This window comes from Pollicipes pollicipes, unplaced genomic scaffold, assembly GCF_011947565.3.
Source record: "Pollicipes pollicipes isolate AB1234 unplaced genomic scaffold, Ppol_2.1 Scaffold_7261;HRSCAF=8764_pilon_pilon_pilon, whole genome shotgun sequence".
Taxonomy (NCBI): domain Eukaryota; kingdom Metazoa; phylum Arthropoda; class Thecostraca; order Pollicipedomorpha; family Pollicipedidae; genus Pollicipes; species Pollicipes pollicipes.
The window spans coordinates 63446116-63464464 of record NW_023597054.1 but is presented as its reverse complement, the minus strand read 5'-3'; the positions used below and the strand labels follow the sequence as shown (position 1 = coordinate 63464464).

The following is an 18349-nucleotide window of genomic DNA, read 5'->3' as shown; positions in this document are numbered from 1 at the left end:
CTTCGACTGAATCTCTGTTGTGATATTAGGAGCACTGTTAGCTAACAGCCTGGAACTATCCATCTGACTGTTATAAAAGCTGTCGCAATAAGGAATCAGTCAAACACTCAGCAGAAGCCGCAGGGGGCTCAAGGCGCCCATTAATAGACAATATTTCTAATACGTCGTTAGAGCAAGAGCAAGAGCACGCCGTACATGTTTTGCCTTACGTTGCATATCCTTTCATTTATCTCTGTCTGGTAATAGTTGATGCAAAATTTACTTTGATTGGTACGGTATAAAACAAGGTTTAGATGACGGTGGCAAGTATCTCCGGTTTAAAAAAAAAACCACCAGCTCGACCCGTTACGGCCAAATTATCCGCCATTGGACGTTTTTGATGCCAGCGTTTACTCACGATGTGTGATACATGAAGAGAAATAGCTACCCGTTTCATTATCTATTGCATCTCAAAAGACCAGGAAATGTAGCATTGCTAACTCCCATGAGCCAACATGACACACATCCTTTGAACTGGTTCTGGACACGCATGCGAAATGGAGTTTGGACGGGTTTTCTGGTCACATTTCTCTCATTTGAATGCGCAAACAAGTCCGCATTGTGATGGCATGACAGACTTCTGTCGTCCGCACATAGCTCCGCTCGTCTAGACAGGGCACGCGCTGTCATGCTCTCTCCACAATCTGCAGTAGACGTATTTTCGCAAAAAAAAGTACGTCGCAGGCCGATCGGGCGTATAAGGAAGAAGCATATTGACAACAGCAATCCTAAAAAATTGCGGCTATTTAGGGACGAATTCTGGCTAATTAGGGACGATCATTTTATTCGTGGAGTTTCAGCATGTCATTTTATGAACCACACCCCTACAACGCTCAGCGTTTTATTGTGCGTGACCCAACGCCCCGGCCATTTCCGGAGTTCATTTCCGCTCGAATCACTGCAGGGTCGGTCGGGCTCGCGGGCTCAGTTTCCGGCGCGCTGCGATTCCGCACGGTCGTAAAAAGCGAGATTACTACGCGGCGATGTGAAAACGCCATTCGTTGTCGTCTTTGCACTGGACGGCCAAAACGTGCGTCAGAAGAGAAACAAACAGTGGAGGTCAAGGGACACCGCTGGCGTCGGGCGGAAGGTGTCATTTAGCGCTATGCATACAAATATGCACACCGTCAAAACAGAGCACGCTGCTAGCTCGCAACGTGTGGTCTTGGCGCTGCAGCGGCCATTCGGAACCCATCCATCTCGCTGCAAAGTATCTTGACGTCGCGAGGCAACTCGCCCCCCCCCCCCCCCTGCCCACCGAAGTGTGGTCATATACTACGGAGCGATCCTGGGCTGACGCGTCGTCACATGTCAAGCCACGGACGCCTGGAGTGCTCACCAAGACAGACAGACAGCTGGCGGCAGTGCCGCCAAGGAAGGCCCGAAGCGCCGCAGCTTAAGGAGCCGCAGTCCAGACACGCCTATCTTGACGGCCCTCAACTGGGAGCCGCGCATGGGTCCTACTAACTTACTCACCCACTCGTTCTCTCTGTCTGCCCGCCTGCATGGCCGAAAGAGCCATGGACGGGTGCATGCGAAGGCATTGCCCTTCTTCCCTTCCCTCCCATCCTCTCAGTTTACAGAGAGATGTACCTAGGATTTTCCTGTCGCTGACCACGTCGCTATGTGCTTACTGTTACCCTCTCTCTTGATTCTCTACTGCTCACTCTCATGAGCTTGCACCGCTTAACTGTGTTCTTCCAGAAAGACGGCACTCTGTGAGACCCCCCATATCCACATCTCCACTTCCACCCATGTCCAACCCATCCAGCGGGCGTTTTACCGACCTTGTCGACTCCGAGGTACTCGACGTAGCTGGCGAAGCCTTCGTTCAGCCAGAGGTCGGTCCACCAGCTGGGCGTCACCAGGTTTCCGAACCACTGGTGAGCCAGCTCATGCGACACCACCACCGCCACACGCTGCTTGTTCTTGGCAGAAGACACCTTCGGGTCGTACAGCATAGCCGTCTCCCTGCGCACAAAGACACCTGCATTTTCATTTGTACTGCTGGCGTGTCTGCAGCTTCAGGAACGTTGCGACGCATAAATGATTTCAGGAAAGGCAGACTTCCTTATGTTGCTACGGCTGACACAAAATTACATTTCAGTTCTCACAGTGTTTCCCAGTGCTTTCGTTTGTTATATAAATTGGCTTCCGCTAAGGAAAACAGCCTTCCAACAGCTGATGCATATCTTCGCGGCATGATCAATACATGACGAGATAAGGAACCAAACTATGAATTCCGTCATGACGTTAGAAAGTAAAGTACGTTACTTGTAATACAACTTCCCGACACCTGTAGGTGCTACGCGTGGAACCGACAGATAATCGCGGCCAGGCCAGAGCCGTATGCATGCGATACGTATGAAGCTAACTTGAGGCATTTGATACACAGTCCAGAACGCTCCTAGTGATATCACTTGCGCTTCCTGCATTACCAGACGACCAAACATCTGCCAGCTGGGATACGTGTTGAAACATCCAGAGATCATAACGTCCAATGGTCGAAACGTTCAAAATGGCAGCATCCAGCGTTCATAACATCCAAAAGTCGTCCAATGTTCCTTGACAGAGGAGAATCACAGCATCAAAGCTAGCAGCATCCAAAACCACAATATCAAAAGTTCACCATATGACTTCAACGTTCACCATAGGACGTTTATGACTTCCAAAGGCTGGAGAACAATGCCATTCAAAGCTTATCAACTGGACGGCATGATCGCTGGATGCTAAAAACTTCGGATGCTATGACCTTGGACGTTCCCAGCTTGATGCTATGAACTCCGCCAATGGGCGCGGAATGGGACGCACTTTGAATGTCATGAACGCTGGATGTTGTGATTTTGGATGATATGGGGAATGGATGCCTACGATCATGGACGTTTTAGTGGTTTCTCGCCAGCGCTGCGAACCAGCCTCACCACCCGTACGGTGGGCTGACCTGTAGGTGATCAGACCCCAGTTCTCCATAGCACCAGCGGCGAAGTCTGGCAGAGCAGCCATGTCCTGCTTAGGCAGAGGGAAGTCGGTCTTGAAGAAGCCCTCGAAGTACTCGAGGATCTGGGGTCCGATGCTCCGGGCGTAGTTGGCCTGGTCAATAGCCGAAGGCCGCGCCCACACTGCGCGACAGTGACAGGTCAGGTAGGCCGCCGGCGGGCATGCTCCAGCTGGCATGGCACACACAGACAGCCCTACCACAAGTCAGGCACGGTCAGATCCAACCCGGCCAGTCGCGGCCAGGTCCACATCAGGTTAGCTGCTGGGGGTGCTGGCCTGGAGGGGGGGGGGGGGGGGGCAGACAGAGAGGCTCGATCCAGCTGTTCGGTAGTGATATCAAGCGTTGATATTGCTCAAGAAGAATGGTGCATTGGGGAAGGGCAGGGTGTTTGTCAGGGAATTTGTCGCACAGCGAGGAAACCACAAACCCATGAAGACATCATAGGATTGTCCAGAGGGCATCGCCGACCTCTGATAATGGGGCCCATAACTCCATCTATGGTGCCAATGACAAGTGACCTCTGAAGGCGAAGACGACTAACTCTGAAGGGCGCATTACTGAACAATGAAAAGGCCGCTGACCTGAGCAGACCACTACAAACTTCCAAAAAAAACATCATTCACCTCTGAAAAGCGTGTCGCTGACTCCGGGGTCCGCCTCCTTGACAGCCAGATCGGAGACCAGGAAGGCGACCAGGTATGTCGACATGGGCACCGACTTCTCGTATATGTCCCATACGAAGCCGGGCATGCCGTCACTGTAGCCACAGAACGATGTCAGTGACATGATCGCCCACCTCTGCATGCAGTGGACTCGCTAAGGGAGGGGCATGACGGCGACAACGCTGAGGCTGGTGGGACCCTTGGTCATTGCCGTCCTCAGTCCAACAGCTGGAGCAGTGAGTGATTCTAAAACCATGCAATATGCACGCATTAACTGCTTATTCAAAATAGACAGGACGACACAAATGTTGATCTTAATAACAGGCAACATTAAAATAACTCGCGGTGAACACTGAACATTGTCAGACAACACATGCTATCGTTCAAATTGGCTTACATAGGTTCTGTTCTCTTGATGGGCATGTTTGAAGCCGATGTCATCTCTTTGGAATGACCCAGAGTAACCTCAAAGGTGGCCTTGAGCGCCGGTTCGTCCAGGCATGGGAAGGCCTGGCGGGCATCAGTCGGCTGGAACTGGGTCACCGCAAGCCACCTGCCGGTTCACCACAGGTCACCAGCCGTCCCATGGACCGGGGCGTCACAGGCCACCAGCCGTCCCATGGACCGGGGCGTCACAGGTCACCAGCCGTCCCATGGACCGGGGCGTCACAGGCCACCAGCCGTCCCATGGACCGGGGCGTCACAGGCCACCAGCCGTCCCATGGACCGGGGCGTCACAGGTCACCAGCCGTCCCATGGACCGGGGCGTCACAGGCCACCAGCCGTCCGACAGACCGGGGTCATCATAGGTCACCAGTCATCTCACGGTCCCGGCCAGCACAGGACGACGCACTGTGATCTGATAGCGCGTGCGTGAGCCGAAGGGGAGGGGGGCGTAATGAGACTGAATACAATCCTAGACATTCTAAAAACCAGGAACACAAGTTTGAAGGTCGGCTGGAGGCTGTTGGAACTCTACTGACTGCAAATCACACGGCCTGGATCAAGGCTGTCTGTGTCAAATTAGATGAAATATGTGTTGATCCTAATGCACTTATTCGCTCATAATGTTCATAATAGAACCCTGACTTTAATTACAGATTTGAACAAGGATCGTGCCCGTTGTAATCAATGCACACCATTTCGTCCTACTACTTTCTGTGGTCCCGCTAATCCTTACGATTTGAGTTCCTTGTCCCTCGCAGGTGAAAAGCGTCGCTTGCTGCGTGTTCCTTGATCCCCTCACCCAGCGTAACCGATCCAGTCCATCGGGTAAGCTTCCCAGCGATTCGCTCGTCAGACAGGACCGCGGAGCACGTTATGTGTCGTGTAGTATGTGCCGCCACGGTAATCAGGTGGACGCCGGTCTGGACAGTTGCCAGAAGACCTTGCTCCTACAGCCGATCAAAACCTCAACAAGGCCGCATGGGATAGGTTGACCCATTTTGTCTGGTAACCAGCATCCCCTTCCTTACAAGCCAGACGAAACACCGCGACCGCCCCTGGCCTCGAACCCAGTACCTTGGTATTGCGGGCCCAGCAGCCCCTCATTCCACCTCGGTAGTTGAGCGCACCGTGCGCGTGCGTTACAATGCTCTCGCTGCGCCCCTTTTCTTGACCCCCCCCCCCCCCCGTTCCCGATTACAGTTGCTTACACCAGACACGTTGAGACGGTCCACAACACTTCACAGACTTAAGTAATGTGCCGTGCATCAACTAAGTTTTGATTTACTCAGGCAGAGGCCAGCCTGCCGCGAACTGCTTACCAATGTGTAGAGAGCATACGTCCGCTGGCGTCCGCAGCAAACTACCCTCATCAGGCTGCATTAGGTGGCGCTGGGTAGTGCTCACACCTCGTCTGAGACGTAGAACCCACGGGCCCGCACCTCACATCCAGGGACACGAAAATCGGGATCCACCTGTCCTTGGTTTTTGCTGATCTGCTATTCATACCAAAACGAAAATCCATCATCCACCCGTCCTTGCTTTTTACCGACCTGCTGTTCCTCTATGCGATGTAACACAGCATTTTTCCAGAACCCATTTGGCCGAGAATTCACAGCAGAAGTATGCAACTCAAAGGGGCAGGGCTCAGAACGCAAACTAGCAAAAGTATTTTTGCTTTGTCCTGGAACGACTGTTATGCTGTTCATATCGCTGTTAGCAGGTGTTATCTAATTTGAGTTAGTAGGTTGTTTACGTCTTTTTGTGCTTTTAGTTACTGAGTTTTTAAAAAGCCTATCGGATTAAATTGCCCATTAAAACGGAGCATCCGCTATATTGTGTGACCCTTGTTCCGAAAGCTTTATGTTTTTTGAAGTTTTCACATCAGACACACAGCGATTCTCACCCAAATAACAATTTTACGGTTAATCATACGTGAATGTCAAGAAAATAGCGGGATGCGAAAAATGTGCTAGCTTGTATCACACCAAGAGACAGGAAACTTCCGCACCGGCTGACGAAATTTAACAAATAGTGCAGAACGGTTCTGAACGACGGGGAGAGGAACGAAAAGGTGATTGCGCGTGAGGTGGAAGCTGCTATTGGAGCATAATAGACTAAAAACTGCTGCCGTTGCCCTTTCACGTTTTTAAAAGACCACAGCAGTGCGCCCCGTGCTGTCCGTTGACTACAGTACTGATCTTGCACCAAATGAATTTCCAACTGACAAGTGCTGGAACAATTTTTCTCCAATCTACTTTTTCCGTTCTCAATGCCACTCATGTCTTGTGAGAACACTGAACCACTTCCCGAGACAGGCCACCAGCAAAACAGCAATGCAGAACCAGTGCTCTTGACCAATCAGAAAATCAGAAAACATTTGCCGAGTCGCTCGACGTGCGCCTAATCATGAGTGCAATACATGAAGAAAAAAACAATGGCAGCTTTCACAAGCTTACAGCATGCCTATAACGAGCACATTCAAAGTCAAGTGTAAGACAAAGAGCCTTGACCGTGCGCGTGTGCCCGAGGAATAAACAGGCCCCATTCTAGTTGGGACGGAGGCTGCGTCGTTGTTAACAGGGCCCAGCCGGATGCGATCTGACGTGTTTAGATTGCGGTCAACCTTGTCCATTTCCGAGTAAGTTGTTTATGGGACCATTCGTGCTTCACTATAAACAATCACGGGCGAGCCAGACATTCCATGCACAATGGCAGCCGTGGAAAAGTCGGCACGGTGCGCATCCCACTGTATTAGCTCGCTGGACTCGATGCGCCGGCGACAAATGACTAAATGCTCTCGTGGGCATTTGTCTACAGTCGATTGTCATCTTGGAAAACGATTTACCAGGATTGTACGATCATCAATGCCGATAATGGGCATCGAAGGGGAACTGGGCACTTATGTCCTCAGGACATTGAGCAGCGTTTAAACTGCACCCGAATAACGCTGTTTTGGTGTAGGCTTGTAAATAAAAAGTGAGTAGTGCGGTAAGATTGATCGTAAACGTGCTAAGCAAAAAAGTGCTGTCCGCGAACATTTATTCATGGGCAATGCCATGGTGTAAGTGATGGGGCTGTGGGTGCTGTTTATAGCACAAACAAGCAATTGATAAGTGCTCTATATAATAACATTCAAGTGAACTATCAGGGTAAGTCACTTTGATTCATTTACCAGGCAAGTGTCGTGCTTTTCACCATCTTGCAAAGCCTGCATGGGCATTTTCGTTACCTGCCGAAGCAGTGCTACATCCAAAAAGTGTAGCGGCGCCCACAAATGCTTTGTACAGTCTTTACAAAGTGCTATTTCAAGGCATATGCATCGTGCAACCCATGTTTGACCTGCCAGACTACCGCCACTCTTTTTTATGTTATCCGTAGAATAGCGTGATATACGTGCCACGAAAAAGGGGCCGTTATGTAAATGTCTGCAAACGAGCATATAAGGATGTAGGCGCCAACGAGCGGTGCATGAACAACTGCTTACAAACATGTCTACTCCTACTAACACCTTTACCAGACTGGTTTGGAAGCAGCAAAGGCACCAACTCGCTACTCTGGCGACAGCTCATGATCCAGCCATGTACGGCCGGGCCGGGTGCGGATGTTTCCAGGAGCTGACTGCACCGACATCAGCTGCGCACGACCACCGCTGTGGCAGCGCAGCTACGCACGGCCACTGCCGCGGCAGTCGCTACGCACCACTACCGCTGCGGCAACGCAGCCGCACGCTCCCCAAGAAAAACCGCCCTGCATGTCGGTAGCGTGCATTTCCAATAAAACGCCTCGCAACGAAGCCGTCTCGAAATCTCATTTCGTGCACCAGCGAGACGGAGGTAGCACAAGTGCATCCGGTATTGGCGCGCCCGCCGGCGGAAGGTGTGGGCGTCAGTCGACTGAGCGCCGCTCTGGAGCGAAGTTGAGACGGGCCGGGGCAACACACCTCGGATTCCTATTGACAGCCCATATGAGGCAGCCAACACAAAGCACATCCACGTGAGTAGTGACGCCTACCTTCGGCCGCAAGCGGCCCCCGGCATTGCACTTTGCATGCGTCGGGCGCTTTCACCGTAGACGTGCCTCTCCCGCCCCCATCCCCCATCCTGTGTCACAAACTCTCTCTGCGGTTGCTCTCCTCGTGCCGCCCAGTTTCTCCGTAGTCGGTTTTCCCCTATCGTGCAGTTCTCTTACAGCTTTCCTGAGAGTGAATGGTTAGTCCCCAAATAATCGGTTCTCTTGCAGCTTTCCTGCGTGCGAATGGGAAGTCCCAAGTAATCGGTACTGTTTGATCCGCTCAGCTCCCCAGTGATTGTTCGTGCTCAAGCCGCTCACGTCTCCAATGCTCGTTCTTCCTCGCGGTCCGCCGCCGACCGACAGTCGCGCGCGAGCCACATGATTCGGCAGGGCTCATCTGCTTCCATCCCCCCCCCCCCCCCAACCCCGATGCTTAGCTGTCCTCTTCCCTTTCATCCCTCCCCAACGCCCCGGCACCCCGGCCGTCAACAGTCACTTTTCCATTCAGCTCTCCCAAATTCGCCGGCGCCGCACGGTCGCGCGCCGGCCGGCTTCGGGCGGGCCCGAGGCGACGCCTGACCGCTACCGCCGCGCCTCCAAATGAGCGGCCCAGGACCGCAGACGCGGACGCTCTTCCCGCGCAGACGCACCGGCCAACTATGCCGGCGGCGGAGGCCGCGGTGGAGGAGGCCTGCGCGGCGCGGACGCAGCAGCGCGACTGGGGCGGCCTAGCCACGGCGCCGGCGCTGGGAGCAGGGACCGGAAAGCTGATCTGACCACAGTGACGGGTCAGACCAGCTGACCACAGGAGTGAGAAGACCCAGTGATGGGGCAGATCAGCTGACCACAGGGGTGAGCAGAGCCAGTGATGGGTCAGACCAGCTGACCACGGGAGTGAGAGCTTCATTGGTGGGTGCAGATTGCACCTGTCCGGGACGGTGACCCGCCTGACCCTGCCGCCAATACCGGCGTAACAAGGACCACCGGCCGAGAGACTGCTGGCAGATAACCCGACCAAACAGGAGTGACCGGTCGCTCGGCCGCCGGCCAATTTCATGTAAGTCGCTGTCGTCCAAACAAAGCGGGCCGGTCTCGCGGCCAGTTGCCAGCGCTTCTCACAACAGGCGGAGAGAGAGCGGAATTTCCCCAGTCGCTTCACGCGGACCGGGTTCGGGGAATCCCGGACGCATTGTCGCAGTTAGCTGGCTGTGGGAGTTAGGTCATGGAGAAAGCGCATTAGGCTGCTGTCCTTGTGAGACTGGCCTGGCAGACTGCCCTGCACAGCTCTCATCTTTTCCTCCCTGGAATTTCGTCGTTGGTGTGTGGGGACCAATCACCACTTCGGGGCTAGTTTAAAAAAAGACGTTAAGTTGGATCCTGACGCAAACAGGACATTGAAGAGGCTAGATTTTACGCATCAGACGGCAAGACGGTTAGCGAATGCCGTCAATGTAGTTCACTAACCTGCGAAGCACAATCAATTGTCACGCAGTAGCGTGAAAAAAGTAAGCGAGCATATGGCCGGATTGGTACTACGGGACTCACTTGAGGTTTAAGTTTGCAACGTGTTTCCTCCAGGCGAGAAAAAAAGGTGTGCAACACAGTGACCTTGCTCTCCATCCGCACGATGAAACTGTTATTGTTCAGAGTTCGTAGTGTACGTGTGGCAGTGGATGCTGATTAATGATGGGCCGCAGCTGCAGGCGTTGAACTGTTGTGACTGGAATACATCATGGAGCTGTGGCCTCATCTGATGACCTTGGGGAACCTTGGACGAATGCGGGTGCGCCCATCACTGGGTGCAACCGCTGGAAGAGCCCGAACGGACGGTCCCGAATCGCACGGCGGTCTTCAAATGCCCGCGGGCGGCGAAACACGGTGCAGTCCTCAACCCCAGTGTCCAATGAGCGTTACGGAACAAGCGCTCGCGCACGTCCCTGCCAGAGGCATCCTACCTTTTCTGGCCTTGCGGGTCCAGGTAGCTGCTCCTGTAGAAGCCAGACAGCTTGTCGCTCAGACTGCCGACGAAGCGGATGAAGACGTCGTACTTGTGCTGTGCTGTGACTGGCTGCGACAGCAGCACGATGAAGAATTCGCGGTCGGCGTCGTACCGGACGCCTGCGATGTCCAGCGAAGTACCCGTAGTCACGTCTCGCACGGTCACGGAATCGTTGTACACCGTCATGTCCTTGACGTGGACGGTGACGTTGCTCCCCGAATGCTCGGCGCGCAGGCGCATGGTAACTTCGCCGCTGAAGGTGAAGTTGCCCTCCTCGATGAAGGGTAGCAGGCGCACCTGGTACGCCTCGGGCACCAGGTGTAGCGGCAGACGCACGTCGCGCACCTTAGCCGGTGGCTCCGGCTCCGGCTTCGGCTCAGGCTCCGGCTCTGGCGCCGGCACAAGCTCCGGCGCCGGCTCCGGCTCCGGTTCCGGCTCCGGCTCCGGCTTCGGCTCCGGCTCCGGCTCCGGCTCCGGCTTCGGCTGCGGGCCCGGTTTCGTTTTGGGTCCTGGTTTGGGGCCCGGCTGGGCTTCGGCGGCGGAGCCGCGGCGCAAACCAGACTCGCCAGCCTGGTCAGGTCGGCAGCCGGGAGCCAGGTAGTGCACCAGGAGGCCGGTGGCCACCAGGCTGCAGAGGAAGAGCAGCAGCAGCAGCAGCGAGCACATGCGGTTCATGAAACAGCCCGACCGCTTGCCGAACGTTATCGAGTCCTTATCCTGACGGTTGAAATCCATGGCCAGTTCTTCACGCGATGTCATGCTATGTAAAACCTGGAAATGCGGCAAATGTCACTCAAACAGAGCTTAAAGCGGATCCAGTGGGAACCTAAGATGTGGTTCAAGCTGTAAATGGAGTGTCCCACCTGTAGGCATGTTTCAAAAAGACACAGATGAAACCTCAGGACCATTAAGTCTAATAATAACACTGCGTAGTGCCACTGCAACGTCATCAAAATACGATAAGGAGATTTGTGTTAATCATTTTCGAGTCCGGAATAAGCTGTCAACGTTCTTTGCCCGCCACATTTTCTCTTTCTTGACCCCAGAACTACCAAGAGAGCTACCAAGTCCTCAGCAACTGCTGTTGTCGCAGTTGACGTCGTCAGGACGGTCGTTCTCTCTTTCTCTCCCCCCCCCCCCTCTCTCTCTCTCTCTCTCTCTCTCTCTCTCTCTCTCTCTCTCTCTCTCTCTCTCTCTCTCTCTCTCTCTCTCTCTCTCTCTCTCTCTCTCCTCTCTCTCTCTCTCTCTCTCTCTCTCTCTCTCCTGTAGTTGTGTTGTCAGGTGCGGGAAAATGAGATAAAAGCACGTTTTTGTAATCCCTGATTTGGGTGGCGCATGTCGTCAGAGAAAAGTCCTTTTGTCCGAAGTATGCAGCCACCGATTACCACCATGCAAGCTGAGCTCATACGAGATCATCGCATGGCCTGAAATGATTCCTATCGTCAGTGAGCACAAAAGTGCCGCTGCAAAAGTGCCGCATGTCCTTGATATAGAATATCATTCAGCAGGCTCCCAGGCTCCCAAGGTATGAATTGTATAAAGTTAGGAGACTGCACAGAGGTGTATGCAAGAGTTTGTAATGGGATATCGTTACCAAAAAGAATTTGCTGAAACCTGGAGAAGAAAATGCTGCTGTCTCTCATCGCCACTGGCGATGAGAAACCGCGGCCCTCGTCTGAGCGCGACTGGTTGTGCTCATCTGAGCCTGACCGGCTGAAATAAAACTCACGTTGAAAAGCAACTGCGGTATTGAACTAGGAAAGCGTGTTGCAAATTGCTGGAAGTGTGATGCGCAATATGATAATGAAATATGATTGCCAGGTGCACCGAGCGCTGAATTAATGGAGGTCATATTCGTTAATTTAGTGCGACAATGGCCTTGAGTTTTACGTAACTGACCTGTCTATCGCCGTTTCGCATCTTGTTTGAGTTAAGTGAGGGAAGCAGAACCAGAGGGCCATTTTCGGCCGTTACCAGTTTCGGATGCAGAAGTAGGGATGCGAAGGGGACGAGCGACAGGATAGGAGGAGCCCCGACGGTAGCCACGAACCCGTGTGAATGCCCATGTCCTCCCCTCCGCTGACTTCTAAATTCACCCGGCGACTGCAAAGATAACGAACCTGTGTTTCTTTTCTGCTCCCTCATAGCATGCCACCAACAAGCCGAAATAGGACAGGCCAGCTACATGTGACGCCAGCAGTGACCACGCCCTTTCGTGAGCTTTTAATGCGTCGACAACGTGATGGACTCCAAAGAACGGAATAAGGTGCTGTCGCGCAAGCTTTGGCGTGATCAGGCGGGCGACTGCGACGTAGACTTGCGCAACTATGCGACGCCTTAGAGACTTTAATGACGCATTTCTGTTGCCATTCCTGCGCAGATATTATGTAAAATATTATCTGTTACCCCGTGCCAGATGTTGTACTTTCAATTTGCGGTTCTGTCATATGTTTAAACAAGCTCTCAAAATCGTCACCATTCATAAAGTTCACATAGCCCTCACTAACGTTGAACACAATTTTCTTCTGGTCAAATCGCATTGCTTGTGGTTGGCAAGATAGGGCGGTAGCCTCATCTACGGATACCTCTGACGAGATCGGATCATGGTGTGGTAACAAAAGCCCCTGGCACTGGGAACACCTGGCAGCAGTACAAGCAGCCTTGACATCAGTTCTGTGGGCCTTGGCATGACACTCGATAACATCGGCGGCTGCGGTCTTTATCGCCAGGTCAGTAGACAAAACACTGCTCGTTACAGCGCGAGTGCATGCTGTCAGACGCCTAAGCAAACACAGCCCATGCAACTTCAGGAAATGTAGCGTATCTGTTTTGAGAAGACGTCCGCGCGCGTCTTTAGTTGCCAAGAAAATGATGTGATACTTTTTGTTGGCAGGTTATGTTGTGGCTTACTGTAGCCAAGTGAATGTGATAAATAACTACAAGCTTTATCCTTAAGCCAATCGTGGCAACCTTGCCGTTCTACTGGCATCGTTTCTATTGTAAAATGCGGCTAATCCTCAAGCGTGCTGAATGCCCAAGCATCATGAACAAGCCGTGTCCAACGCCGCCTTTTTAACCTGCAAAGCCCTGTTGAAACCAGTCAAGAATCCATCGGAATGTTTAAAAACTTCGTAAGTTCACAAAGACAGCGACGTGTACATGATCCCGCGTCCAGACCACACGAATCCAAGGGCTTGTATATCGTCTCACGATTTTAACTGTTTAGTCTCATTGTCGCATCTCAGTCTTACAATCGCAATGCTCTCAAAATATTTTGGAGTCCTCGGACAGGCATGATGGACCACCAGACTTTGTAAACATCAACGGACCAACTTTGGTCGCGCCGTGACCACACCTTACGAGACAACTCTAAATGTGTCGTTTTGTTCATTGACTGTGCTTCAGTACGATCGTCCACGTAAATCAGCTTATTGCATCCAGTACCAGACAAAAAGTCAATCCTCAGCCAGAGAGGCTCGAAACAGTTAGTGCCTAGTGCGGACGCCTGGCATGCCATCAGGGACGGACATAGGGCCACCCACTGCAGTGACGTCATCAACTCCTGTCCAATGGGACGACTCCTGCGCACCTCACGGTGCAGCTCTCGAACAAACATTACGGGCAACCGATGACATAACAGGACCACGTGATTTAGCGGTGAAATCGGTATATAGGTCTATACCTACTATAACAATAGACACCGGGTTACCGGTCCCCAGTTCATAGAGCCTGGGCCCAAGGCTGCAATTTGCATGTGGCTGGATAACGCGACCGGCCATTTTACAGCACCCCGCCAACGTCCATGGAAGAGCCGAGTGAGAGCAGAGGGCAATACGTGATAAACGCCCGCCGCAAACAGGGCCAGTGCTGAACGCATTACCAAGCGTTTTCCAGTAAACCACGTCTCTTCCCACATTCCAGCTTAGTTAAATGAAGACCACTTCCAGTAATCTATTACGCAACAGACGGGAAGCATTAAGCAACGTCACGCGCGATCCCAGAGCTTGACGATACGCAGTGCGTAGGAGATGCCTACAATCATCAGCAAATCTGAATCAAAAGTGACTGAAGAGGAGGCTACGCATTGCCATGTGCTCGTTCATGGTTTTTCCCCCCGGACGCAGCTCATGGGCTCGATTCTCAGCCTTTCTCTCTGAGCTTTCACGACAAACCATGCCGGCGAGTTGCGGGCGCGCGGACTCCTTACAATTGCGTAATAGTCCGTCAAACCCCCTGCGTCGCACCAAACCGGACTGCGAAGTGCCTGCGCCTGGCGGCGTTTAAATCGTTCACGGCGGCGACCCGATCCGTCGACACCCGACAAACGCGACGGATAATGACATCTGTTTGGACTGCGCCACGCCTCGGCGAGCACAACACGTCGCCTGTCTCTCGTCACCAGCCCGCCGGCGTGTAAACACCATGGCGCGCTAATTGAGCCGGACGACTCGCGGCTGCGACCCCGAGGTCCCGAGGCTGCGTGGCCTCCGCCGGGCTCGGAGCTCCGCCCGGCGGTCAGCGGGGCCGCGCCGGCCGCGCCGGTCTCGCCGCGGACGCGCCGTTAGGACGGCGCCGGCCCCTGGCGCCCGGCGGCCGCCGCCCGCGCCGGCGACCCGCCAGCCGGGCGGCGCCGACCTTTCAGGCTCGGCCGGCGCTGGGCGGCGGCGGGCGGCGCCGGAGGCGCACCGGAGTGGGAGCGAGCACACGTGACGTGCTACTGACATAGCCGCACCAGCCGGGCCGGCCAGGCCAGTAGGCCAAGAGAAGAATTCCAACCCATGAAGTTGGTTTACCCAGCTTCATGGGTTGGGTGAACCCATGGATACCCATAGGTGATGGGCAATGGGATGGGATGGGCATATACTTAGGGAAAGTTATGTGTATGGGTGCGGATTTGGGAATGACTTTTACGAAATTTCGCGTACGACGGATAGATAATTCGAGGAACATTCCACAATGGCGGGGGGCTGGGGGGCTTCAATCGCCCAAGCCCGGGTTTCAGCTCTCGCCTCCCATCTTTTGCGAAGAAAGTGGAAAAAATCCGGAGAGGCACCCGCTTGTTGGCATATGTTTGGGACAGATTGGGTTATTTTTCACTGCTTAGCCCCGCCCCCTTCCAACTAATTTCGCGAAACTACGCCCCTTGCATGTGACAACTGTTAGACCAACAATGCCTGGGCATGATCAAATAGGGGTATCAACTGCTGTTGGAGTTTTTCCTGTCCAATGGTTCGATGCCGAGATTATACACATTTTTAAACGCCAGACGGTCGCAGTTTTTTTAACGCTCCAGGTGGTGCCGAGTGGTGCGGTACTGCTGGGAGGTGGGTGTCACGAACGCCCCAGGTGGTGCCGAGTGGTGCGGTACTACTGGGAGGTGGGTGTCACGAACGCCCCAGGTGGTGCCGAGTGGTGCGGTACTACTGGGAGGTGGGTGTCACGAACGCTCTAGGTGGTGCAGAGTGGTGCGGAACTACTGGGACGTGGGTGTCACGAACGCCCCAGGTGGTGCCGAGTGGTGCGGAACTACTGGGAGGTGAGTGTCACGAACGCTCCAGGTGGTGCCGAGTGGTGCGGAACTGCTGGGAGGTGAGTGTCACGAACGCCCCAGGTGGTGCCGAGTGGTGCGGAACTGCTGGGAGGTGAGTGTCACGAACGCTCCAGGTGGTGCCGAGTGGTGCGGAACTGCTGGGAGGTGGGTGTCACGAACGAAAGCTGCGTGCAAAAGTCGCAAACGTTCAGGTATTCTGGATTTTGCTCGAGCTGAAAAGCTGCTTTTTGGATTCTGACCTGTTTGCTCGGTACGGAAAAAGTGCGATACATTTTGGCTCACCTAAGATCTTTAGCATCCACCATGGTCAGTGAGCTGACGTGTGCGTGAACTTGCAAAACTTGCACACATTGTACTAAAAACGTGGTGTAAAAAGCAAGACATTAAGAGCATTGTCAGATCTGCAGCGCTTGACACTCCTTTTCAAACCGCTTCTACTTAAATTCCAATATAGACCAGTAACCTACAAAGACTTATTGCAGCACAAATGTCGCAGGTCAAAGAACAACCGTATCACGTCACAAAAGTCATAAAGACGAGCAACTATGTCAAAAGTGAGTGCATCCGCACGGGTCCAATCCATACAATCGCAGGTCGTGACCTATGCTGACCTCCCAGGGAAGAATATTGAAGAATGGGACATTGCCAGGCCTGGAAGGAATCAAGCTGGTCAGTCACGCTGCTACAGAAAATCTCACCGAGCCGAAATGAAAAGCCAGCCAAATCGGCGATGTGATGACCCCAAAATGTAGCCTGCATGTCAGGTAGCTTTGAGTTGTCCTTGGGACTTTACGACGTATTCAGAAACAGAGCCATATGGCGCCGTCTGTCTCTGGTCCTGGCAGGAAAGGAGGACACCGTGGAGAATCGAACTCGTACCTGTCGTTTTCCGAATGTGCAGTTTACCCACTGCGACACCGACACTCTGTCAGGAAACAACAACGTTGGATTAAAAAAGCCCATGAGTTGAATAAAATAGCCATGAAGTCCGGCATTTTTCTGATTTTAGTCAGAGAGCTAAGAAACAGCTAAATAAATATAAAGAGAGCCGAATGGAAGGCAGCAGTCGAGGCTAAAAGAGTTTTAAAGGCTACAAGCGCTCGGGCGTGTCCTTGCAGCGAATTTTGCCTCGAATTTTTTGACTTCTCGGTAAATGAACCACTTTTACCTGAACCTAGACAATTCAATGTGGGTTGAACATCAATGAGACGTTCTATACCATTTATGACAATTACCCGAGCAGTTCTGCAGCTATGTCCAGACGTCGTGAAAAGGCATGGCAGAAACCTAACCCCTTTGGTGCACAAGTCAAGCCGCTCGTAAAAGCACGTCGCTTGCCGGCCACTACAGCAGTGTGAGTCCTACCTGCGGCCCTCAGGGCGCTCTCGTGTGTTGCAGTCCTCGCCGTGCAGGCGCCTTACGCGGCTGCCCTCACACCGGTATGGTGGCGCTGCTGCTCGTCCCTCTCTCGCGCCGCTGTCGTGTGAGGCTGTGTCGGGTGCTGGATCGCAGCTCGTGCTGCACCGCCGGCCGCCAGCGCCTGTCTGCGGCCGCGGCGGTCTGCGCACCTGGCCGGCCGGCACCGTCGCCTGCGGCCGGCACCCCGGCATCCCGCGCCAGTCGCGGGCTGCATGCAACCGGCGCGTGGCGTGGCCGGGGCCGGCCGGACAGCACCCCGCATGGCGGTCAGGGTCAGGCGGCAGCGGCGGCGGCGGCGGTCGGGGCGGCGCGGCACCCGCCAGATCGTGTCAAGTGTCTCCGTACCTGTGCCGAGAGGATACAGCGCCCGCCCAAACCGTGTCAAGTGCCTCCGTACCTGTGCCGGGCCGACATGCCACACATCCAGACCGTGCAAGCGCCTCCGTGCCTGTACCGGAACGGCGTGGCACGCGTCCAGACCGTGTCAAGCGCCTCTGTACCTGTGCCGGGGTGGCGCGGCACACGCCCAGACCGGCACAAGTGCCTCCTTAGCTGTGCCGGGACGAAGCGGCGCACATCCAGACCATGTCAAGCACCTCCGTGCCTGCGCCAAAGCGGTACGGCAGACGCCCAGAGAGACCTCATCAAGCGCACGGCATGGTTAGTGCCGCGCCATTGAGTTGGCGGGCGTCTGGGACTGGAAATAGCAAAACTCCGTGTGGTCTGCAGTGAGGATCAAGGTCGAAACCCGGCCCGCAGCATGCTTGAGTAGCTACAGCTGGTACGACTTTGATCGCACGCGTCTCTGCAGTCGGGTGCGTGACGTGGCGGGCGCTGCTGTCAAGACCAGGACTGGACGCAGGTGTGCGTGGCGTCTGGGGCCGGTGAACGGCGGGTCCGGCTGGATAGTCTGGGGATGGCTGGGGTGCCACGCCGGTCTCGATGCTCTGCTGGCTCTGGATCACGGGCTTCTTTCCTTTCTGGGCTGGGAAGATGGATGGTGGCGATTGGTCCGCGGGCATGGTCGCTGATTAGAATGGTGGATGCCCAATTCGAGCCAAAGTGTGCACATGCAGCCTAATTTGCCTGCAGATTACTTCCTCATTCCATCGCAACCCAATCCGGGCCTGTCCACTTCTCCCAGCTGCGTAACTAGCACGATCAAAGCCGAGGTCCAAAGCATCAGGTAGATGGCACGTGTTCGTCACATGAGCAGATGGGCT

At 54.1% G+C, this 18349-nt stretch overlaps 1 protein-coding gene across 2 annotated transcripts in view; it reads right to left on the bottom strand.

Annotated features, from left to right (window-relative positions):
• The window catches only part of LOC119113026 (aminopeptidase N), a 51019-nt gene that overhangs the window by 22375 nt on the left and 10295 nt on the right, over positions 1 to 18349 (bottom strand). Inside the window, exons 1-6 of one of the 2 annotated variants that reach the window (XM_037237343.1) lie at positions 17073 to 17232; positions 10113 to 10927; positions 4097 to 4252; positions 3661 to 3794; positions 2981 to 3158; positions 1827 to 2010 (exon numbers count right to left, since the gene is read on the bottom strand). In XM_037237343.1, the coding sequence (XP_037093238.1) occupies positions 1827 to 2010; positions 2981 to 3158; positions 3661 to 3794; positions 4097 to 4252; positions 10113 to 10915 (1455 nt within the window). In that variant the 5' untranslated portion in view covers positions 10916 to 10927; positions 17073 to 17232. Of the gene's footprint in view, positions 1 to 1826; positions 2011 to 2980; positions 3159 to 3660; positions 3795 to 4096; positions 4253 to 10112; positions 10928 to 17072; positions 17233 to 18349 lie in introns of those variants that run through there. The other variant, XM_037237342.1, reaches the window with a different exon arrangement.